Genomic DNA, 25,621 nt, shown 5'->3' with positions numbered 1-25,621 from the left:
ATGCACGGGAAATCATGGCAATGACAGAAATATACTACTCTGACAAAAGAAACTTGGGGAAAAGCAAGCACAGATGTATATAAACATTGCTAAAACTAGGATTAGAGGGGAAGTCATGTAAATAGTATACATTACTATAGTCATTTTTTTATCTCTGTCTTTATACATAGTTCTTATGTATAATATGGCAAGTTGAGTGCAAATAATAACAACATCTAAGGAAAAAGTGCATTTTAGTGTTACCCACTAATACAAGGGACCATTTTAAATATAATGTATAGATTTTACTTAAATTATAAATGGATTAAAAGAACTGGATTAAATACCCTGAATATTCAGTTTTTTTATAGATCTAAAACTGTTTATTTTAACTTTTTTTATATGTATTTTTAGATTTTACAAAATATTTTTGAACTAAAAACACTGAAATTGGTAAAAAATGACAACTATTGAGTTAAAAGGGGGAAAATCAGGACATCTAATATACATCTATACTCTTCATTTCAATTTGATCCTAAAACAGAAAGTTGGCACTCATGATTTTACTTTCCCGGGCCAGACTTGGCCCCCGGGCCGCCACTTTGACACATCTGCACTAATACAAATCCTACAATGGATTGGATGCCCACAAGTGTCCATGGCGGCCAATGAGTGATTCAAAATGAGGAGTTTCGCCAATTACATGTGCAGTCTGAGCCGGTTTGCCAGCAGAATAATGTTTGAACTGTAACGACGCGTTTTGCAATCAGGAATTTTGTTAATAATCAGAATCACACAAATGGTAAATATGCATAAAGTAGCACTACGAGCTAATTAGAATGCACTCATCCCTAAATAGTAAGTGTATGTATACAAAGCAAGCGCACAAGAACACAGCACCATTAGTCACGCCTGTCACTGTTCACCAACTGCTTCACATGACGAGGTAAACAATACATTTTCTCTTTTCTGCCACAAAACATAGCACATAAAATGCCGCCCATATCTATAACTCGCTTCATAATTCTCATCCTTTCTAAAAACAGTACGAAATCCGATTAAAATCATCACCCAAACAGGAGGGCATCATGTAAGCCGATAAATGGGTAGCTAAACGTAATTGTGTTTTATTATTGGTGACATCACGAGTGTGACTAGGCGCAAGAGTGTTTGGGGTGCTACACTAAAAGCTTTATTGAAGAACAACTCATTTTTATTGTGTGAAAAAGACAGTGATGGAGAGGCCGTGTCAAACCCTCTCTTGACTTTCTTATGAACAACATACACACACACACACTCACAACAGTCCACGTTACATGAACATCACTCAGCGTGTTGACAGAGGACAAAGGAGAAGCTTATTGATGCAGAAGGGAGTGAGAACAAGGAGGACAAGGAGGACAAGGCCAATTAAAATAAAGCTCATAGGATAGGGTGGAATAGGCCACATGTGGCTCCTGAGCCATAGGTTCTGTACCCCTGTTCTAGGAGAATTGCCAGGGATTGAATCTATAATTAACAAATATTATAGTAGTGTTTTGATATTTTATTACTGCTAGATGTTTTTGCTTTTGCTGTAATCCTGTTTGCTAACAGAGAGCGACTACGATACGTGACCCGGTTTTGTCACCCGTTGTAAAGATTTGTTGTTCTCTACTTCTACTTTTCATCTCCCAAAGATGACGTGAAATGCTGACACTGAGCTATTTGTCAGCAATGACATATTTTACACTTTTTAAGCCACCCAAAAAAAGGCTTTTTAAAACAAAGCATTCTACGCAAAGTGCGTAGGAAGCCGGCAAAACATCCGGCTAGTCTTGACACCAGAAACCATTTGATCACCGTTTCTACGAACGGCCTGGCAAATGTGTACGTTTGCAAAAAAAAGACGCAACATGCCCAGAAGCGAAACGTCTTGGCCGTAATGCCCCTGCCAATGTTACAAATCCAAAAGCTGTATGCGCACTGAGTGTGCAGAACATTGTGCTCTTTCAGCACACTGCTGGGAATGACCTTTAACTGCTTTGCCAAATGAATTTTCACTTGGGCTTAAGGCTTTTAACAGGTAAGGAGGGAATACTATGGATATACTGTACTACACTTTCTTCACATTTCTTAGTGACTTACAGGAGATATTGAGTGCAGGCTCCAGTTTCATTTTTGAGAGAGAGTTTAATATCTAAGTACTGTTTAAAATCTAAGTACATTTGACCGGCAGCCAAAAGACTGGCGACCAAACGTCCGGTCAGGCACATAGACAACGGGACACCCAGGAAGAGTTCCAAGTTTTGGCCAAGGGGAGGGCGGACGTTTATGAGCGCCGTCTCCGAGCTTCTGCCACATTTAGCAATGTCTTGGGAGTGCAGTGAACCACTACGAGCTTGCTGTCTAAAGGCTCATATATCCGGCTTGAATTGACGCTGGCTGGCTCGCTCGGGGGCTGGGGTTGCTTGTTAAGCACCACCCGTATAACGCTGGCTTTTTTTTCGGGAAAAGTTGGAAGCCATGCAGAACAAAAGGTTAAAGATATGACCTGGCGCATCGCATAGCGCCTTCACCTAGCATCTTTTGTTGTGTAATTGGCCGGTTCTTGCAAGAAGGCTGAATTAGTCGAACCTATTTTGGAGCAGTGGCTGACTCAAAGTGCACGAAAAAATATAGAAGGTAAAAAGCTAAGCCGAACAACAAATACATATCGGAATATTAGTCCTAAAATAACTATATGTGAAGCTTATTCAACTTATATAAGAAAATACTTGTAGTTTTACCACACTGCAAATTACAAACACGGTAAACACGTCTCTACGCTCTTGTTTATGCAACTCAAAACAGAATCATATTTTTATAATGTATGCCACCTTATCTTAGAACATTTTCCAACACTAAGCTCCCCCTCTATGGCAAGATTTTGTACCAAAAAATCCAACATTCAAACCATGGCTGGCTCTAGAGGTGACTGTGTAGTTCCCTTCCAAAAGACTGTCGAAAACATGTCTAATATGTGTCATCGTTTATCTTCAACTTAGACAAAGGCCTAAAAATGGAAAATAGCCCTCAGCTATAATCTTCCATATTTACATATACAGGTTAATTAACATGAATATAAATATGTTCATTAATATATCCTATCCCTTGCTAAATAAATCAAACTCAAATTCAATTAGTTTAGATGACTTGCTATGACTATATTTTCCATTTGAACTAAATCACGTGCGCCTGGGGTGCCGAACCACATTTGGATTTGACCTGTTCTCTTGGTGAAGACTTTTTAACATGTTCACAATGTACCTGTTCACTCCCAAGTGAATAGATATTAATGTGAAATAAGCGGAGATGACACCCCAGGTGTGAAAAACGGTGACGTGTCTACAACGGGAACAAAATTCCCAAAATAAGTCCCGTGCTCATCTCTTCTTTTTAAGCTCGAGCTGCTAAATATCGCTTTAAAAAAGATCTTTATTAAGGTTTACTGTCAAGAATATCATATATACAAGAAGGCCTATGTGACAAACATCGATTGGGGAGGACAATCGATGACAAAAAGCCAAACATAAGTATATAAATCCGCTAAATTACAGTGAACAAGGAATAGAGTTTGAGATTCGAGGCTAGTGTTTAACGAAACAAGTCTTTCAAGCGTGCCAGTCCAAAGATGGAGTGAGACAGATGAACTGTGAGGAGTAGACATGAGGAGAACAGATGAACGAAGGAGGGGAGGCAAGGAGGGATGGAGGAGGGATGGAGGGATGGAGGGGAGGGCAACAGCCATATCAGTAGCAAAGGAAGACAAAGAGAGGAAATGGCACACAATGAGAAATTTAGAGAGAAATAAGGCCAGAGCGACAGTGTCCAATTCACTCTGCTGGAATTCTCCAAGGCGATGGATAAAAATAGCACCAGCACCATTAGACCACAGTCTAATGCACCATTAAATACACGCATGTGTTTCACGGTATGACAACATAGAGAAAGGTCATCTACACTGAAATAAATGCTCAGCTGAGATAGGAAATACAGGCTGGAAAGTCATTGGGTGTCTTTAATTATAGACTAGATGAGATAAGAATGGAATTTTAACAAATACTTGACACTTTTGATGTCAAAAAGATGGTGCGAGACATGCAAATATGTTGCAAAAATTAGTTATCATCATATTTTAGGGGGAAAAGAGGTCAAGAAGTACTAGAAAACCTCCAGTGAGAAGAAATAAATGTCAATTAGTTCAAGTTGAACTAAGATGTACTTGGTAAATGTGCTTTATTTGATTAAAGCTGCAGGGATTACTATTTTTTTCATATCACTCTGCAACACTTAAAAATTATGACTCCAAAAAAATGGTTCTGACTTGTCAAACCTGTAATTATGAGAGATATCAAGCAACCATAAGTCAATATTTGCACACGTGTCTCTCTCGCTACAATATGATTGGAGTATTATTGACAGGATCTTTTCTTCGATGCTTCGGGGGTGCTTTATTATCTGGACATTTTTATCAGTTTACTACTTCACAGTATGCCTACAGACGACATATCAAAATACAGGAATTTCTGCTCTATAAAATGCATTTAATAAATCAAAAGGAAGATAGTATAAGCATGGAATTGAGTCATACTTTTGTGTACAACTAGAGGGAGCTCACACAACACCGCTAATACTCGTATCCCACTTTTAAAAGCACATCTCTAGCCGGGAATGTAGCTATCAAATGAATCTCAGGCCCGATTGTGACAGTGGGGTGTTTTTTTGTCAGTAGTATTTTGATTCTGAATAAATACAGCGTATTACTGTAGCGTATTTCAGCCAGAAGCTTCATCTATTTGCCGTCAGCATATGACAGTAAGAGGGAGAAGGCGGCGGAAATAATTCTGTTGATAAGTCACAGCACAGGCGTCGGAGGGAGGAAGAGGAAGAGGAGGAGGAAGAGGAAGAGGAGGAGGAGGGTAGACTGTCACAGAGGGGAAAGCATGACACCACTTCACATCGCCTCCTATTTCAACCCCCCGATCAGTCGGAGAGAGAAACAAACACGGACACATTAACAAAACAAAAGAACAATTACTTTCTCGGGAATAAAAAAAAAGCTCAACCACAGAGCAAGACATCTTTTCATCTTCAGACCGACAAGTATTCCATTGTCGTCATCTCTCCACGCGAGACTTTGTTGTCGTGCTTGAAAGCATCTCGGTCGGCTTTGCCGTTATCAAAGACATAAATCACAGAGGCGAGCAGAGCCAGGTGGCTTTCATATGAACTGCCGCACAGATGCTCCGCTTTCACCTTTCCGACGAGTGTACGGCACCCCCAGCGCCCGCCAAACACGCCAAAACTCCGATACGGACAGCCGGGGAAGAGAAAGCACATTTCCACGCCGCCATCTCATAATTCAATTAGAGGCAGGCTAATCCAATGTGTATATTATTGCAAATCTGGTGTAAACACCTTCAGCGGGTTATCTTTCTCGCATTCAAGTCGTAATCGGAGGGAGCAGAACTTGATTAAGATAGCCCGAGTGCTTGTCGATCATTGAAATTAACCTTGGTCTGTGTTTGTCCGCTTTACGCCCGCTTTGGATTCTACGCACGGAGTCCAACGGGAGGGCACGCTAAGGATAAATCAAGTCTTAAAAGAACAAATAAAACCTTCTCAATCTAATGAGAGCTAACAAAATAGATGTTTCTGCCACACAATACCGCCACTAAATATATGGTGCTCAGACGTTTGGTCGCCGGATGTTTGGTCGCTGGTCTTTTGGTCGCCTGTCAAATGTTAACAGAGAGTTTACTTTTGAGAGCTTTTTTCAACAGTACTTAAATATTAAACAGTACTTAGGTATTAAACAGTACTTATATATTAAACAGTACTTATATATTAAACAGTACTTATATATTAAACAGCACTTAGATATTAAACTCTCTCTCATGAATATAGTTTTGAGAGCTGGTTTCAACAGTACTTAGATATTAAACAGTACTTAGATATTACACAGTACATAGATATTAAACAGTACCTAGATGTTAAACAGTACTTGGATATTAAACAGTACTTAGACATTAAACAGTACTTAGAAATCAAACAGTACTTAGAAATCAAACAGTACTTAGATATTAAACAGTACTTAGATATCAAACAGTACTTGGATATTAACCAGTACTTAGATATTAAACTCTCTCTCATGAATATAATTTTGAGAGCTGGTTTCAACAGTAAACTCTCGACAAAAAGACCGGCGACCAAACGTCCAATCACGCTAAATATACACATGCCACATACTACTCTTGTTTACCGTTTTTATCTCTCTCTCTCTACCGGAGGAGAAGAGACTGGGATGGACAGCTGAACGAAACAAAGAAAATCCCAACAACAAAAGCAAATACGCCTTCAAGCAAGGCTTCCATTTCACATCAACATATACTTCATTCCCAAAATGTGATTACGAGCAGCACTGTGGCCCAGTCAGGTGTCGATTAGCTTGCTGGATGTGGCCGTTGAAAGACCCGTTAAAATGCACATTGGAACCATCTGCAGGATTGAAGTGGAACAAAAGTGCATGTTTCCTTTCCCCTTGGCTGGCGTCTGCCGACTACCGAGAGTCATTCGGGTATCTGTGTAATGGCTTTTGACACACACTTGTTATTTTCTTACTCACCCATCTGCTTGGCTACTATTCAAGCACAATAAAACGACTTTATTTTTACCAGCCCACAGCTTTAATCGCCCGATATTGCAGCCATATAACACATCTATGTCGGTTACAGTTATAGTGTTGGCTTCAAAAATGGAAAGGTACAAACTACTTGGCGAGTAATGACTTTAAAGTCAAGACAATCAGAAAAACCATACCAGCAATTTTAAGATGCAGTTCACTCAAATACTACACGTTCATTTTGCTTAATAGTGTAGTACAAGCACTAACTTATTCGCCGAAAAACAATGAATAACACAATTTTTCTAGTCAAAACGCCATCAATGGCAGTCAATCAGATAATGAAATAACAGGCAAACACTTCGAAAAGAAGATTGTCGATTTGTTCCTTACTTTTTGGGGTTTTAGTGATAAAATGCCAAGGGTAGTGCGCATTAATAAATGTAAAAGTCATTTATTTTTAGAGGGTATCTGGTTCATCTATCACTATTAATAGCAGAAAATGAGCTAACTGACCTGTTCCAGTCTCAGTTTGTCCGTTTTCTGGGCTTTTACGGCAAAGTAAAATGCCTTTTGTTGTAAATAAAAGCATTTTGGCAGACTGATCCATTTCTATCAAGACTTTAAAGTCTCTGATTGGAAATAGAAAAGGTCATTTAAAGAGGTGGGTGGGAGACACAGCTTGGCTTTATGTCAGTAATTGTACCAGAAATGAAATATCGCTAGCTGTGGAAAAACGGAGTACAAAAACAACAAAAAAAACTAGATGCGTTCAATATATACAGGGAAATTCCAACAAAGGGTTCATCGGAAGTACAAAACTACGCTACAGGGGAACTACTTGCCACTTTGAAAATGCATGAAAATGCGCTTATAGGCATTTTTGGGGGCTACATTATCTTATTAACCGCAAACCTTGACAAGCTTGGATGGAGATTCCATCGCATGCCGAATCTCTGCCCTGAACAATCCGGTGTGTGTGTTTGTTTTACACACGACCAACACTTGTGGAACTCGAGAAGAAAAACTGGATTCTATGCAAGGTCAAATCGGAGGCCAGGGTCAAGTACAGCGCATGTTTTCGACAGCTTGGAGGGTTCCAACGCATGGCTCAAGCACCCTTCAACATGTGGCTGAGAGGAGAGGCTTGACCTGAGACGGTTTAAGTGACGGTCAATCCTCAAGAGACGTAAAATGTTGGGATGGCAGATCAGTTTAACATTATACTATGATTCAATCATATCAAAAGTTATGACTTTTAGTGTCTGTCAACGTAAGGCAAATATTTACTTAATACAACAGTATTAATATCCTAGATTGTTATTACCAAGAAAATGATTTTAAACTATTTACATCTCTAAACTGCTGTTTACATCCTAAACCAAACATACATAACATTTTCAACCTACCCAGATTATTTACTCAATGAGCAATATATTACATTTGGCATTTCAGAGCGCTGTAGAGTACAAATAAAGAAATAAACCAACCAACTACAGAAAAACAAAACAATAGCAATTAGGCCAGTGTCCACCACAAACCAAACAACTTCATGTACCTTAATTTACTCTGGCTATTCTCATTTAAGGTGAACAAGACGGGAAACAAACCACTCCACTACCACAACCACCATCTAGTTCCAAAGCTCAGTAACCAATCTTCACTTTGTACAGCCGTGCACAGCCAGAGTGCGATTTTTTTTGTCTGGTAAGCACAAGTGTAGAGCGCTGCTGTCTGTTCCGGGACTTGTAAGTGACAAGAGCATGGCTTCTTTGTAGCCCAGTTGCAAGGCAGCATCAAAGAGGACAAACTAGGCTCTTTATTGAAGTGGAGCTGCACTTTGGACCTCGCCTTTGTACTCCTTCCCACGCACTTAGGTAAGAAAGAATTTTTTTCCCCGTGCCGTAGAACACGGCGACGACGCATCTGCTTCGACGCAATAATCAATATTAGGTGTACTCTCGCTTACTTTCCAACAGCTGTTCAAGATGAAAGGATGGGTAGAGGGGGGGCTATACTTCCTACAGACCACCGAGAAGTGCAAAGTGTATTACGGAACAGATAGGGAGGGACAAATTCGTTTTGATTGTGCCAACGCCGACACTGTGAAGAGGATGTGGTTTTGGTTCATAACCCTTTAAGCTAACCAGAGGGGTGCTTTATTAGGAGGGATTTAATAGGTTAAGACAGATAAGGAGAACAAAGATGTCCCGACCTTGCAGTGGTTCTTATGTAACGCTCTGCTTAAGTGCATTGGACTGTACAGCTAGCTCTAAAAAAGCAGCACGTTGTCGCTTCAATCCACTTTCCTCGGACATCCCTGGCGATACTTTGGGTTTGAAAGGGCCTGGCGAGCTCTCAGCGAATCAGCTGTGTGATCCCAACGGAGACAATCTAACTAATTAAAGAGGACTACTTAAGCCTCCTCTCATTAGCGTTCGAGTAAACAGCCTTAATTTTATATGCATTTTAATGGCCATTGCTCGGCAAAGGGGAGAGGCGGCGAGAGGCGACAGATGAATGATGAAGGGCTAGTCATTTTCTGGTCGCAAGTGTATTAAATGTCATTTGCGCTGGAGAAAATGTGGCTTTGTGGATTTATGTTGATCAGCCAAATCACAAACACCGTAAGTCAAACGTGCTTTAGCGAGGGGATGATTGATGGGTATTCTACGGTTTTATTCCGCTGCCGCCAGGCACGGGTTGACGCCGAAAGGGTTAAAACGTAGCACGGCGTGTAACATGAGCTCCCAGATGAACGCAAAAGACGTACATGTAGAAGGTTGTGAGCTATTGGCGTGAACATTTGCATAGGTGGGACTTTGTCTCTGCAAATGTCTGGTCACCAGGGACATGAGCGATGGGAGCAACTGGAGAGCTATTAGCACTGTCAGCAGGAGGGAGGGCTGGGAGGCCATGGGAGGCACTGGGAGGCAAGATGGAAAGGATGGGCCAACTGGGGAGAGATCTCACAAGTACAAAACTCCCTGGGCCTGGAGCTCTGGAACAATGGGTGGCTTCAAAACAACAGTGGCGCACACTGTCTATTTCCACGCTTTCCCCCATTTTCCACATTCATCTGATCTCCAGCAGCTTCCACTGGGAGAGGTTATTGAGTAGGCAAGCCACCTCAAGGCTTAGTTCAATATTTAACATATAATGATTGGCATTCTTCCTCTTATGAGAGCAAACTCTTGGCAGACGGTTGCTCAGATGTTGTCTTTATTTTGTTCTCCTTTGGCTTGACAAAAAAGACAAATTTGATTCTCTGCTGCCAAAGCAAACAAACTCATGTTCGATTGCCGACAATGTCTGGAACTATGATGGAGTTTGATGATGCAGCTATCTGATAAATGAGGATTTTAATTGACGTTACAGGGGGAATAGATGACGGAATGACCGTCTTCTAAGGTACTGTGATCTTTTGAGTCTGGCATGATGGGTCCTGAGGGTTGCATGTCCCTTTAAACTGGGGCAGAAGCAACGGAGCATATGATAAATGCACAACAGGTCACTGCAAAGCATTGGCCTGAAACACCACGCAGCCTCCCAGGGTTCTGCACCTGTCTGCTTCGCTGAGAGATGGAAAGGTGCTGACATGGACTATATACAGCTTTCAAATTTTCAAGCAAAGGTTGCCCATGTAATGTTAATAGACTCCGACATAGATGGTTTTGTGATAGAACACAAGCATCCTGGTTCCCAAGTCATTCCATATGACAAAATCAAGTCTTGCCTGATGACGCCAACACAACAAAATGCTATCAATATCATTTAGACAACAGAAACACCCTTTTTAAAAGGTTTTGGAATCTGCTTCATTAATTCCAGTGTGCACAGTGTTGTAATTTAGGACACCATGTGCAGTCATCACCAGCCTGTCCAGAGTATTTTCCTCAATACTCAGGCAACCTCTGTCGCCTTGTCGGTACAATAACTGCCCAGTTTCTTGGCATCTATGCGGGAACAGGTGGGCAAAGTCAGCGATCTGGAGCTGATGAGAAGGTTGCCGGTGTCACGGACACGTACAACAATGCGCTCTACGCAAAACTGATCCCTCTGCGAGGGAGTTTGGGTTGAACTTGAGCTAAGCAGCAGATTGTTCTTTGAAACCTGTGAGCATCTCGCTACAAGCTGGGCGAGCTGTGACCCTAGCAAGTGGTCCCATAGGCCAGAATAAGTGCTACTGGGCTGGAAGCAGATGGCCCTCCTGATGCCACTCTGACTCACAGATAGCTTTTAATTGCCAAGGTTGATCATTAGCCCAATAGCTCTGTAGAGGCCGGAGCTCTTTGCGAGTTGTAAGGCTTAAACTAGAGTCTGAAAACAAGCGTGGTGAACACCGAAGGGTCCCGTGGATCTCGTTGTTATGCACGCATGGACCCTATCAAATGCTCGTCAATGCCAGCAAGCGATACATTTTAGGAAGAGCCACTCTGCTTTTTTGCTGGGCTGACTCACTGTCTGAAAAAGCAATGCTGCCAGCATGGACACATATTTTAGTTAAGGCGGAAATCCTAGGCTATGACTCCTTCCCCAGCGGTCACTGACTCAATGGGTGAAGACATGTTAGGTGTCTATCGAGGCTATAGAGCTGGGTTCATAGAAAGCCACTTCAGATTAGTTATTTTCACTTAATTTTTGAAAGACAGACTAAATTAAGACCAAACAGTTAATCATGAGTGCCGACTTACTGTTTTAGGATCAAATTCAATTGGCATGCTTAATATGTACAAAAACTATAAATTATTGTGAGAGAACGCAAAAAGATAGAACATATTTGTACAAACACACCTACTTTTAACAAAGTTTCTTAACATCAATTTAGCTTTTGGCACAAAGTCAACTTTCCTCTCAAAACGACCTGCACTTATCCTTCTCCATCATCATTTCCATCATTTTTAAAGTCCAACAACTTTAAAGGCTGACTCGGGGGACCGAATGTTTCTGTTTGTCTATCATGACATCTGGATTGGCTGAATGACTGATTGTAATGCGCCTCTCTCTCTTACACAGGCTGTCTCTCTCTCTCTCTCTCTTTCTCTCTGGCCTGATGGGAGCTTAGTAACGTCTTCATCCCTGCTTTTTCAGAGTGGCATAATGACCTCCAAGTAGCAGGCCTAATGGAAGCATAATGGTCATTTATGCAGGGGGAGGCTCCGAGGGGCACAGCTGTGCTAGGGCGAGCAAGTTCCACAAGAAGACGGACGGGAGGGCGCACTGAAGCTCCTGGTTTAGTTCTTCCACTTCCACCTCTCCTCAATCTCATTTTTTCCTCATGAATGTGGCCTTTATGTGCGTGTCGTGTGAGCGCAATTAACTACGTATTCATGTGTGTGGCGTGGAAAGCAGTCGATGCGCGGCTTGTTAACAATGGAAGCGTTTCATAAATACAGCTCGGCGCCTCGCCTTCTTGTCTTTGCATTGGCAGATAAAATGCATGGTTAATTATCATCATTATCATTAGTGTCTTATTCATCATACAATGCCATTCGCACAATAGATGGTGCAAAGTGGCGAACAATACATTTGCGTGCGCCGTCTTCGCTACGCTTCCTGCAGCATTTATGTGATGCTATTGCTAATACACGCCTCAACTCGAGTCATAATGTAGTAGTGGTTATGCATGTTGGCTATGATTGCTTGGCACTGGAAGGACATCATTCATGCAGGGGCAAATGGAACGATGGCAGCAGCGAGCCAGTTAAGACATTCACACATTGGAGGAGAGTACTCTCTAGAGTGCTGCAAGCTGAAAAATGCAATGGCACATTTAAATAATTCTAATGAGAGCGTTGCGTGGAAACGCCAATGTACAGCATGAAGTATGCTTTGGGATCTTCTACTTGCTCCATTTGCTGCATTATATACTCCCACACATTAGGAAAGAAAATGGAGCGATCGGGAGGATGCATTAGAGTACATTGTATACATCTATACGGCGAAAAACTACAGAGACGGTGGTTATACGGTTTGTTGTCATAGACTAAGTGTGTCAGACTACTGTTTTGTGGGTCGGACTATTTTAGATATAATATTTAGATGTTTTTGGATCAAAAGTCCTGAATAATCTGTTCTAAATAAGTCTTTATTTTAGCTCAGTTTTTCTCAGTAAGGGGAAATCTCAATTAATCATGATATTCTTTATAAAAGAGGAACATTGAAAATATTTTTCTATATTTTTAGATTATATAAAATTATTTTTGAACGTAAAACACAGAAAAAATGATTACAAAATTACAAATATTGATTTAAAGGGGTGAAAATCAGTAAATATAATATACATCTATACTCTTCATTTTAATTTGATCCTAAAACACAAAGTCAACACATGATTTACATGATCCGGTCCACACAAAATGATAAAGCAGGCCAGATTTGGCTCCCGGGCCGCCACTTTGACACCAGAGTCATAAACACCTGCATTCACAATTGACTACAATAGGAATGTCTTGATGAAATAATAGTAATACTAATTGTACCTTAAAAATCTAGGCCCATTGGTCATCATTACTGCTAAACAAGGAATTGAACTTGAATGCTATCCGCCAAATCTCCCATGTCAAAACGAATTGGACGTCGAAACACTATTCAATGCCAACTGCGCTGATAAATTGCCTCTTTGTGATATCTTACTCACTTCAGTGTTTCATCACTGATCTATCTCGACAACTGAACAATTGCCTAAACACGTGTTTCTAGTGACAGTAGACCCACTGGGTGCTTTGCAGGGTGTAACAACAAACAAAAAACCAAACAACAACTTTGGACCACTGCCCAGAATTTATGCTTCTTAGATTTGGCCTGCTAATTATTTCTACGAGTCATTCATCGAGTTATGTACAGTGAGAATAAAAAACAGACTGGAAAAACAAGGATATTTTGACCAGTTTAGCAATGAACAACACCTGCCTGTCAATATTTGTCTGGAGGTTATCTCATTTATACAAAAGGTTTATTTATACATAAAAAAAAAAATTCCAATTACTCCATCAAGTCCAGAGGACAACGTTTTAATCATCCGGCTTTATCAAACTCTTTAAATTGAGTTTAACACGGGAAAAAGGATAATGTATTCTGCCTCGGGGAAGGTGATATCACTTAATTTGCCCCAAACAGCAAAACATTTTAAAAAATCCATGTTTTACTACATTCATTAAATAAACACACTTCCTACACCATCTCTCTGGTGATTACCTTTTTTTTTTTTTTAAAGATTGCTTTTCCAATACAAATGAATGATGGCCGCCGCCTTCTGAATTAGACCATGCTATTTTCCACACCAAAACAAATGTTATTTTTTTATGATTGACATTTGATTTCAAGGGGTCAGTGCCATTCATGAAGAAAATATGAAGGCATGGTGCCATACATTTTTTTTGTCAGCCACAAATCTTGTAGACATGGGCTCTGCAGGTGGACCCAGCTGGACTTGTGCTGGTACCATTCCTGGATCCATTTCACAACAATATTAGAGCTAACGTCAGACTTTTCCCCATTCCGTCTTATCAGTGGCAGAAGGGATGTCTGGCACAGCAAACAAAGTATGTGTAAAGTCCTTAAATAAAGCATGAAATGGAAGGGATCCCTGCGAGGATTGTCGTAGTGGTTCGCTACACCTGCTCGCCCCACCCAATCTACCGCTTGGACTCCCATTAAAGCGCCTTTCCGCTCCAACTGGAGACTTTTAATGTCTAAATTTATTCTTCGGGCGGGCTAAAAGCACATTCCTTCCGTCTTGACTGAGGAATTTGCATACTTTGCCTGGTGGAAAATGAAGAACGGATCTGGTTTTTTGTCCTTTGGTCATGCTCGTGTTCAAGTAAAGCGGGCTATAATTGACTTTGCTATTTGTCAGTGCACAATGGCTGCTTAAGCAATCTGGACAGGTCACATTCTTATAATGTGGTGGCTGCTATCTAGCGGATATTCTAGAGGACAACACGGTAAGGCACGTTATGTTATATTAAAGATCCTTGTTAAGAATACTATGCGATATTTTGTTATTACTACGATGTATAATGCCTATTATTGAAGTCTGATAAAGAAAACTTTACTTGTATATAGTCCAATATGACCAGCTTAATCTCATGCAACAAATACCAACACAAACAATGCTTCCATCTTAATACTTCATACCAATCAACCACAATCAATGACTCCACTTATTAATGACAGCAATTCCCCTTGTTAAGCAATTAAAAAAGCATAAAAATGCAACATATGGCACATATTTACTCACATAAGGCGCACTTAAAAGTCAAAAGTATTCTCCAAAGTGGACAGACTGCCTAAATATTATGCACAAAATTCAACATACTGTATAGACGCTGTTTGGGTACATTGCTTGCTGACACACTATATTTATAGAGTGAAAAGGGCGATAAATGGGAAAGGGGAATGGGCTTGGGCATATCATGCTTAAAGCATGACAATCTATCAATAATGTATCCTATTTATACGGCATAGACAGTTTGAAATGATGGAAAAAATGTATGAAATACGGGAAATACGGTATAAGTTGACAAGAATGATGGTTGGGACTCACCAGGGAACTGATAGCTGTAGCTTGGTGTGAATCCAGTGTATCCGCGCCCATATGTTGCCACAATATTCGGGTAACCTTTAAAAAGAAAGATTGGAAGATCTAAGAAGAGAGCCGTGACACCCATTCATGAATAAAATGGAGTTTAAAATAATACATGAAACAGAAGGATTCATTTTCTGAACACCCAAGCAGAAACAGATTGGCACCACATTTGAAAAGCATTTTTTATCTCATAATAATGGATCACATATTTCTCTCTTTTACTGTATTTGAAAATGAAAAGGTACAAGTCGTCATTTATTTAGAAAAATCTATAAAAAAACATCTTAATGATATTAACGACTAATTTTACTGGATTTTATTTTGTTGTTTTCTCAGAAACAACAACAAAAATCTATCTCATATAAGATGAACAGTTGAAAATTCCTTCTTTGCTTCTCAATTATTTTTATTGAGCAAAAAAAAAATGTTGAGGCATTTTTATCCGAGCAGAGTAATAACATTGACGGCACTTTTGGGAGCGCGGTTGAACGCCCACTTGAGACAATGTTGCTGCATTTTATTTTCTGTGTACTACATTCATACCAAATTGTTGCTAAGGCTATTCAACGATATTGATGGAGTTCCTAGAATTGAACTTGGAGAGGCAATTCTAACTAAACTTGTACAATCGATGACATAAAACATACCTAGTTATTGCCAGAACTTTAAATTAACACTAATATTGTTGATCGTGCACAGAGGATAAAGAATATACCCCAAAATTTGTGTTCAATCCGCTGCATGGAAGGTTGTAGTAGCTAATTACATTACCATTATTATCATGGGTCAAGTTAGTTTTTTTGGGTGAAGTATGGCATTAAAATTGAGTAAAAAAATCTTGACTGCTTTTTTTGGATAAAGTGGTCGAAGACAGGTTGAAGACGAAGCAGATGTAGGTGACATATGATGAAAAAGAAGCAAGATGGCGGTGAGGAAGGATAGAAGAGAAGAAAAAGGGAAATTCAAATGTAACATGATGTTTGTGGGTGGATGAGAGAGTGGGCCAACATGACTGAGTGAGAATTTAAGTGCCATCGAGGGCAATATAAACAGAATTAACCCTTTAGTTCAGTGTTTTACAACCACAAGGTTCAAATCAAAACATGATGAATGTTACATTATAGATTACATGATTTAAATTGTGATACAGTCATTTTCTTGCTTATTTTTTATCTAAACTGAACTGGGAGTTGTTTGGTTTCTAGTGCATTGACTTTTGTCATCTTAATGTCTGCATGAAAATATTTTTTTGCTTAATATTAGGAGATTTATGGAATATTTAAACAATAGTCATAAGATTATGGGATTAAAAACATGACTTTACTACTAATTTTTGCATTACTCCAATAGAAAGTTTTTGTCACATTACCTAAGTCAGTGAAAATTACATTTTGGACTAATTTGGTAGATTTATGTAATTCCTGCAATAAAACTTTGAGGAGAATGACAATTATTAATATGAGCGACAATGTTTTCAATGCAAAGATGTCCCTTAAGATTTTTTAAAAGAAAAAATTGTGCCACATCTCTAAAAAGTTCTAATAATACTGTAAATCTCAGTCTTCCTCTATATTTTTTAAAACATATTTTAACCTAACCACCATAACTCTCAACTAAACGACCTCATAAGAGCGAAACCTTTAAGCCAAGACAAAGAAAAATGTCATAACAGCAGCCAAACTGGCGGTACAAAATCAAATTAGAATTATGTAGGGTCGAAAGCAATACAATTTGTTCAATCAATACAAGTGCCTATTAGCCATTTTAAAGCAAACGCAAATCAAACGCAGACGGACATTTCCGTCATATGTCAGAATCCACGACATTTTGCATGCAAGCGTGTCGCTTTTGGACTGGCTATGCCTCAGAGATGGCGTCAGTCGGAATCAGAAAGGTTGACCTTGGTCATAAATATCTAATCAGTGTTTGCTGTCCATGAAAAAGATCAATTTATTCCCTAGCCAATAGGAGAAGGCGACAACCCCCCCCCACTGGCTCGTAGATACCTCACTAGGATTGCCACTTGGCGTTAACCCGGCGTGGACGAATTGCGAGGGGGAGAAAAAAAAAATCTTCATTAGCCTCTGATGAAAAGTCATCACCTGGAAGCCACAGATGGATAGCTCTCTCTCACCCAAGCTGTTTGTTTGGGCTGAAAAGAAGTGCGACTGCGTACAATGAAAAGCCATTACGGGGCACCCAAAATTGGACATTACGTGTTTGATATTGTCAAACAGAAGAAACCGTGAGACAAAATTGCCGGCTTAAATGACGGGGGTCGCTCTAAAAGATAAAAATATATATATTTCAGGTATTTTGGGGTGATAGGCACACCTGGAAAAGACCCTATTGTCTTATTTGGCTGATTAATATGCATGTTAATGTAGTTATTTTATGGCCCAATGGTTCTGATTCACTTTGAAATCAATTATCCATCTGGCTCACCTATATCTCGCTCAGCTCAAATGTCTATTTATTTCAACAAACATACATCGGGCACAGCACAATAAAGATAAATGCCTCGATTAGAGGCGGTAAACAAAAGGAGCCAGGGAAGGCTTTAATGAGATTTGGCACAAAAGAAGCTTAGACTTTTTTTTTTTTTTAAATAATGAGCCAAGGGTCTTGTCTCAGGTTTTTTTTTTTTTTTTGTAAATGCAAATTCTATAAAGCAATGTTTGGCTGTCCTTGTTCCAATTTCATTTAGATAAGAGTGTCTCTAAACAAGTTGGCTGTTAATATTCTTACATGAGCACATGACTGCCTTTTCTGTCGACTCGGTCCCGAGAGCGTTCGTTCGTTCGTTCTTCTTCTTCTCTACGGAGACGTTAGTGCGTGACAAGAGCGAGTGACAAAGCTCTCGCCGGCTTTTTAAAAAGATGCCAAAATGAGAGGATGGAAAATGATTGACGGGAGGGAAACTGGCAAAGTTAAATGAGTAACAGGGCTTTTTAAAAAGGACCATGGTCAATTTGAGGAGGACTTCAATTAATTTTGACGACTATAGATGTCTAATCCGTTTACATTAGGCAAAGGCTGGAACTAAATTGAATTTTTTTTTAGATGATTTAGAAGAAATTTCAGGCTATGCTGGGATAGTTTCATTTAGTTTGGATGTTTTTTTACTTTAATTTTGGTTATTTTAATGGGTTTTTAGAAGGGGGATTGGCATTTTCTATTAGTTTTGACTAAAATAATGAGTTTACTTATCACAGTCTCTTTAATTTTAATGTTGTGGTCAAAAACCATTTATCTCTTTTAATTATATTTTTTTTCCTAGACCAAATTTATTTTTTGTTTAAGTTTTTTTGTACACAAAACCTACTAAAAGACTGCAGTAACTTCAGTCTAAGTCTACAGAATGTCCCAACCTTGTGGACTTTCTATGTGTAGCTCCAGTTTATTTAACTAGGTCTACAATGTCTTCTGTGTCTTTTCCAACCCCAAAAAATCCCAAACACGAGATAAAATACATTTCTTACCTAACAATAATACAAATACAACCCCATTAAAAAAACAACTAAACTTTTTTCACCACTCTAACACACATGTACCCCTATTTAAATATAAAAAAATCTATATTTTTGCCTCTAAACATTTAATCTGACCGCAATCAACATCCTCCGATAGGCGTTACCTAAAAATGCATGAATATAACGTGGTGCGCACCTGCTCTACTCGCCGAGCAAAAACGAGTCTCGTGCAATCAGCGGCATGTTTCTTTTGCTTTTGAATGAAAAATAAATCTTTTATGTGAGGGCAAATCCATTTGGGTGGGTCGCACATACAAATTATATGCATGGGAAAGGAAAGAGGGGGAGAGAAAGGAGAGAGAGATGGGAGGAGGTGATGGAAGTAGTGAAATAGTATTAAATAAAAAGGGCCAGAGGCATGGGCAGGATGGTAATGAAGAGGGGTAGACCAGCAGCTGAGGTCCCTGTAGATGAGATCTCTCACTGACATGTGTGTCCCCTTCATTACCCATTAAGGGGGGCACAGTGATGAATCCTTAATATGACATTACACCAATTTTCCTCTTCATTTAGCCTGCTAATGTGCTGGTCTGCTCCTATATGGCCAGGAGCTGTCTGTACCAGACTTCACCAGAAATAGACCACGCCGGCCGGGCCACTGGTGGCCCACCTTCAAGTCGCCTAATTAGGGCCAGCGTTCAACTAATGGGGCTTTCTTGACAAGACTTTGCTCGGCTTTTTCTTTTTACAAATTCAGGGTGGCTTTTTTATCCTAAAGATACATTTGTTTGAATTTCCAGGATGCTGGGACATTTGAGTTAGTTAAAAAAATGACAAACTATTTTCCAGAGACCACCAAAAATAGTCGCCGGGCAGAAAACGTCCTATTCTCCAATCCAAAAATCTATCGGGTCATAATTAGAAATGGCTCAGCCTGTTATGGGATATTATTGCCACCTAAATTCTCATCAAAACTGACCACAGTTATTAACGACGCAAAAAAACATTATAGAGTAACATTTGACGATATTTAAGCCTTTTGATGCCTTTTGTACAATTTGCTTTTTAGTTTTTTTCTCCACAAAAAGAAAAATCATATCCTATAGTGTTTTTTTTCCTTGGCTATGTAATGGTGCCAAGTACAATAATGTGTACCATATTTTCCTGACTATAAGACCCACTTAAAAGTCTGAAATTGTCTCCTAAATAGACAGGGCACCTTATAATCCAGTGTGCATTATATATGTAAAAATGAATGTATGACTCACTCAGCATGCCCATCCCTAACATGAAGGCATCCATGGTGTAGGGCAGACCCCTGGCTCGCCCCCGTGTTCCGGGTGGGAACATCACCTCCTTGGGTTGAGCTTTCTTACATTCTACCTATGGGAGAAAGACCAAAACACACAGAGAGAGAAAGAGAAAGAGGCAAAGCATTAGACTGTGCAGCCATACACGCAGACAGATCTGACAGGGCTGTCTAAGCTCTTTAAGGTAGTTTTCTATTTGACTTGCAGAGCCCACCCTGTGTTCCAGCGTGCAAAAACAAGACCGAGTCAATCCCAGCACCTCACATTTTTTCCCAGCGGAAAACTCCCGCTTCAAACCTATAGCTTATTGTTCGTAGTAATGCTTCGGGGAAATACAAGCTAAACACTTTTAAAGACTTTGGGAGGATACGACGTGGACATGGCTATGTTTTTTGCACATTTTTCTGTCTTTTTTCCAGCAGAACGATTAATGTAGTGTTGTGTACACACGTGGGTTAGTCATTCCCTAGCGTGTCTTTGTCCAATTTGCTCCATTTCTAACACGTTTCTTCATTTCCCATCTCGCCTGAATGACATTCCCCTCCTCCAACATATCACACATATCAAATGAGGTTTGTAACAAGGGCAGATGAGAAGAAAAATAGATGAGACTCGTCCATCCCCATAACCATGAATTATGCAGAGGAGGGAGGAGTGGCCGACCAGTGTCGGTTAACGCTCGCCCTTTTGGGGTAGGCACAACTCCGTCTATTTGCTCCATTGCCTACTTGGCGTGGGCCGGTCCGTATGTTTTTTCAGTTTGTCTATTTGCCTCCGGGCTTTTTTCCCCACCACTTCTGCTTAAAGAGGACTTCCTAAGATGCCGGAGTTCATGTAGAGCGCCGTGTACGCCTCAACTAAGAAACAGCATGGCATCCATATGAATAAGCGGACTGTTCTTGACAAGTTGGCGCATTGCTATTTTCACATAAACTTATTTGCACATGAAAAAGTACAGCGTAGCCAACAAGCAGAAGGCAGGGAATTACATTTTTTTTAAAAAGTGTACCGTATTTTCACGACTATAAGGCGCACACACAATAAATGACAATTAATTATTTCCATATATAAGGCGCACTGGATTATAAAACGCCCTGCCTATATTGGAGATAATTTAACACATTTAAGTGCGCCTTATAGTCTATATAGGAATATGAAGATGTGACTATGACCACTTGTGATTAATCAAAAATTAAAAATCAACAGAATAAAACACTAAACGAGGTCTTATACGAGAGAAATTGTCAAATTTACGGGTAAGGCTTTAACGTGGAGGTGGCTAATATGCGAGAAAATACAGTAGTTGAGCTTTTATACATGGTGACATATTATAAGATGGCTTTAACTTCCACCTAGTTTGATATGACACATCCTTGAATGACTGCGATTCCAGTTCAGATGAAAATGATAGGGTTCGATGGGGTATATGTTAAAGAAGCGCCCCTAGGCTGGAGGCTTTTGTCACCTTTGCAAGAGCCCCTCTTGATAATTCCTAAGATAAATGTCCTCGTATGCAGGAAATAAGCTCGCTCCTCACATCTACAAAGCGCTGACAAGTGGGAATGCGTGCAAAAAAAAGAAAAAGAAAAAATCCAAAAGGATGTGGAGAGCGTCGAGTGCATTTTTCAAAAAGACCCTTCGGTGTTGCCGTGGTTGCAAATAGTGGCAGAGAGGAGTGCTGCTATTTTTTTTTCCATTTTTTATACTTTCTTCAAGCACCAGGACATAAAGTAAAAAAAGGACGCCTTCCTGTCTTCATCTTTATGAAGTACGATACAGAAATAGACCTCATCCATCTTTCCTGTGAGTCTTATCTAAGATGGTGCTTGAATAATTGATGGTGACAGAAATTCACCCAAGTCGTCAAGGCCGGCGCCGACTTGCCTTCCTCGGTTCTCTTGGGTCACGGCAACGTGGAAAGTCTACGTTTAAGTTGGGATGTTGAACCTGGGTGGTCAAAAACCCCGACTTTAACTCTCTCCATGGTCGTGTCGTCATTTATAATTCAAATGTAGGCGTGGCTTGGTACTGATGTCCACTTAAATCCCGCCTCTCTGTGGAACGGCCCTTCATCATTTGCCACTCACCACGGGGAGAGAGGAATTGTGTGGTTGTCATCACTTTACGGCTCTTTTTCCTCTCCTGGCACCGTCAGCCAATTACTTGCTCCGAGGAGACAAACGAGATGATGCATCTCGAGGGGTTATCCTAATAAAAATGCACTTACTTACAAATAAGTAAGTCGGCCTTGCCTCGGACTGGGGAAACCTGATGACGACGTTGTCAGGTGATGGAAGGTGGTTTGGGGGAAATGCTATTGTTTGTTTGGGCAAAATTAGCGTGTTTAGGATGGAAATGTGGAGGGAGGGGCTTTTAATAAAAATGGGAGTTAAAGACAGTTTTGTTTGTTTTTCTGTGCTGATGATCCTAGGAAGGGCCGCAGGGGGTGCTGGGGGTTATCCAAGGTAACTATGGGCCTACAGGTGGAATTGGTGGGCAGCCAGTTATGGGGAACAAGAATAATAATATTTAGGGTTTTTTTAAATTGTAGATGGATTAAAAGAACTGGATTAAAAGCCCTGAATAGTCCGTTTTTTTAATAGATCTAAAACAATGTTTATGTTAGCTTTTTTTAATATATTTTTAGATTTTGCATAATTATTTTTGACCTAAAAACAGAAAAAGATGATTAAAAAATGACAATTATGGATTTAAAAGGGGAAATCAGGTAATTTAATATAAATCTATACTCTTCATTTGAATTTGATCCTAAAACAGAAAGTCGGCACTCATGATTTACTTTCTCAGGCCGCGTAAAATGATGCGGCGGGCTAGATTTGGCCCCCGGGCCGCTACTTTGACACATATCCGATAGCAGTTTTGACGAGAGTTAAAGGCTGTTTTTTTTTTTGACTGGAGCAGTGGGACGTAACGTGCTTAGAGTGATGTGGCGTACTAATAGTCTAATTTTAAATACGTTAATATTTGAAGAAAAGAAAAAAAATGCCTTTAGTGTTTGGATTCTCACTGGAGTCATTAGATGGCCATGTTTGTTCCGTGCGCTCTTTATCAAGCGGAGGAATACGAGGTCATTTTAAGGAGCGTGCGCTCCCCGTGGTGATTCCATATTCCAAGATGATAATGTCTGTGCGCACACAGAGACACTTTCAAGTCATGCCATCCAAAAAATGGCTTTCATCGCTTGGATATTTTTGCAAAGTGCCTCAAATTTAAGACATTTGAGCTCCACATTGAACTTTACTACCTAATAGTCCATCTTCTTACACATCCCATTGCTTACAGGGCAGATTTTGCAAGGTCCAAAAACTATAGCATTCCATTAAAGTGATGTTCTATTTCCCCCAAAATATAATTCTTGTTTTTAAAAAGGCATTTACAAGAATGATTCACTAAAAAAATGGAGTAATATCACAGCGAGTTTCTGATTTAGCTCAATAAGCCATTTTTTAACAATATATTAAGGATTGGAAGATCCAGCCAACGGATTCATGATGTGTACTTTAAATGCTTCTTATCTATAATGTTCAGCGGCAGCGTGACTGATTGGTTTGCAGGGTTCACAAGCAATTGCACATCCAGTCCAGCTGGCAATTGAGAATTCAGAGCATGCGGCTAATTAAAAGCAATTACGTCCGCCTAGTAGACAAACAACTGCTTTTTTAGGATTTGTTAAGGAGCTTGACAAAAAAAAATGGCGGCTTGCTCGCTTGCTTGCTTGCTTCTGATGGCCGTTGTCTTTTGTTTATCAAAGCGCCGCGGAACGCCAGCCAATTTCAAACGTGAAATTGTATTTTGATGTTACGCCATGACAAAAATCTTACCAGGATGGTACGAGCCAATCATAGGGACTTTTTCTTGTAAAGTATGTTCGCTAAAATTAAGGACACAATGTCATTGTCATCATATCAAATGGACAACATTTAATAGTAGATAATGGGTTTAAAACTAGATTAGTGAGTTCACATGTGTCAAAGTGAATCATGAGTGCCTATTTTCAGTTTTAGGATCAAATTCAAATGAAGAGTATAGATGTATATTATATTTCTGGATTTCCCCCTTTTAAATCAATAATTGGTAATTTTTAATCATTTTTTTCTGTTTTTAGTTCAATAATCATTTTCTAAAATCTAAAAATATATTTAAAAAAAGCTTAAATAAACATTGTTTTAGATTTATAAAAAAAAGGAATATTCAGGGATTTTAATCCAGTTATTTTAATCCATTTATAAGAATAAAAAATGGAAATATAATATCTAAAATGGTCCGACTGACACAAGTCCTTTCTTTCAACCTGGCACTCACTCTCATGACGGATGATTTCCCTACTGTTCGCCGAGACCTCTCCGGCGCCCCCTCCGCACGCGCAAAACAACACATCCGCCATACTTGTCCCTGAAGGACAGTCATTTCCAGTCCAGCTCGCCCCCGCACCTTTGCATTTTACATTCAAGGTTAATATGTATGAAAGATGTATCGCAACGGTCATAACACCAGTCTTTTTGCTCTCCTCCTTTTCATTCCACCAATAAAAACATATTGGTATATCTAGGCAAATAATGCATACCTTTTATAGCAAGAAATGACAATTATTGATTTAAAAGAGGGAAAATCAGGAAATTTAATGTACATCTATACTAAAACAGAAAGTCAGCACATGATTTACTTTCTAGGGCCACGAAAAATGATGTGGTGGGCTGGATTTGGCCCCTGGACCGCCACTTTGACACCTGTATTCTACGGCCTCTTGAGAAAAGTATTTTATGTATTTATTTTTTAGACCTAAGGAGTTGGGAGTAACAGGAATTTGATTTATGTTGAACATATTCAAGGAAAACTGTATATTGACGAATTCTAGCATATTTTTACGGACAAATGTGGTCATTTTGGGACTCTTAAACTTTCTTTTTTTACTGTAAATGAAGAAATTAGTTCACCAAAAACAGCATAAAATGATTTCTCTTATACAGCTCGCTTTAAACCGCCTCATTAGATCAATGGTTGTACCGAGATGAATAAAAGTCATGAAATAAAACTGCATTTAAAACCATGACTTAATTTAAAATGGTGTTCTTAAACTACGATTGAGCTTTAATTACAACTTGGTCACTATTTGCTGAATGAAATTGGTAGTGGAGAAAAATGTCTTTGTTATCTCTTAATGACTCGCTATGAACGTCGTTAAGGGAATTGTTAAATTATTTGCTATAACAGGTTTTTCCCCTTAAAAAAATAGTGCAAAAGATGCATTTTTAAGTGTAATTTTCATTATTGTTCAGTTATGGCTAATCTCATAACAAGATAGTGCTTTAAACCGACTATAATTAAGCTTCAAAATAACTTTAGTAGATATTTCCACTGCTAAACAATAACTATATTCATAATAAAGCATTTTTTTCCCATTCTTAATCTTGCATGAAGCAAAGCTAAGTTTGCTTATTATCTGAAGGGGCCGATAAAAAACAATCTTGGCCATTTATATTCCATCTTTGAGTGCGGAGGTATAAAAATGTCAACCGTGTGCTCCAACTAAATGTCACGAGATGTGACAGAATATCTTTTATGCAATAATTTCAGGAGCACTTTGGATATACGCCTCAGCGCAGAA

At 39.5% G+C, this 25,621-nt stretch overlaps 1 protein-coding gene across 12 annotated transcripts in view; it reads right to left on the bottom strand.

Annotated features, from left to right (window-relative positions):
• LOC144212460 (RNA-binding protein Musashi homolog 2) overlaps positions 1 to 25,621 on the bottom strand; it is a 159,716-nt gene that overhangs the window by 22,092 nt on the left and 112,003 nt on the right. For all 12 annotated transcript variants that reach the window (XM_077740339.1, XM_077740338.1, XM_077740349.1 and 9 more), the window contains 2 exons: positions 19,954 to 20,068; positions 15,171 to 15,245 (listed from right to left, as the gene is read on the bottom strand). In XM_077740339.1, coding sequence (XP_077596465.1) covers positions 15,171 to 15,245; positions 19,954 to 20,068 — 190 coding nt within the window. The remainder of the gene's footprint in view (positions 1 to 15,170; positions 15,246 to 19,953; positions 20,069 to 25,621) is intronic.

The sequence above is a fragment of the Stigmatopora nigra genome, chromosome 19 (genome assembly GCF_051989575.1).
Source record: "Stigmatopora nigra isolate UIUO_SnigA chromosome 19, RoL_Snig_1.1, whole genome shotgun sequence".
NCBI classification, from domain to species: domain Eukaryota; kingdom Metazoa; phylum Chordata; class Actinopteri; order Syngnathiformes; family Syngnathidae; genus Stigmatopora; species Stigmatopora nigra.
The sequence above is the reverse complement of the archived record's forward strand: the minus strand, read 5'-3'. Positions and strand labels throughout refer to the sequence as shown.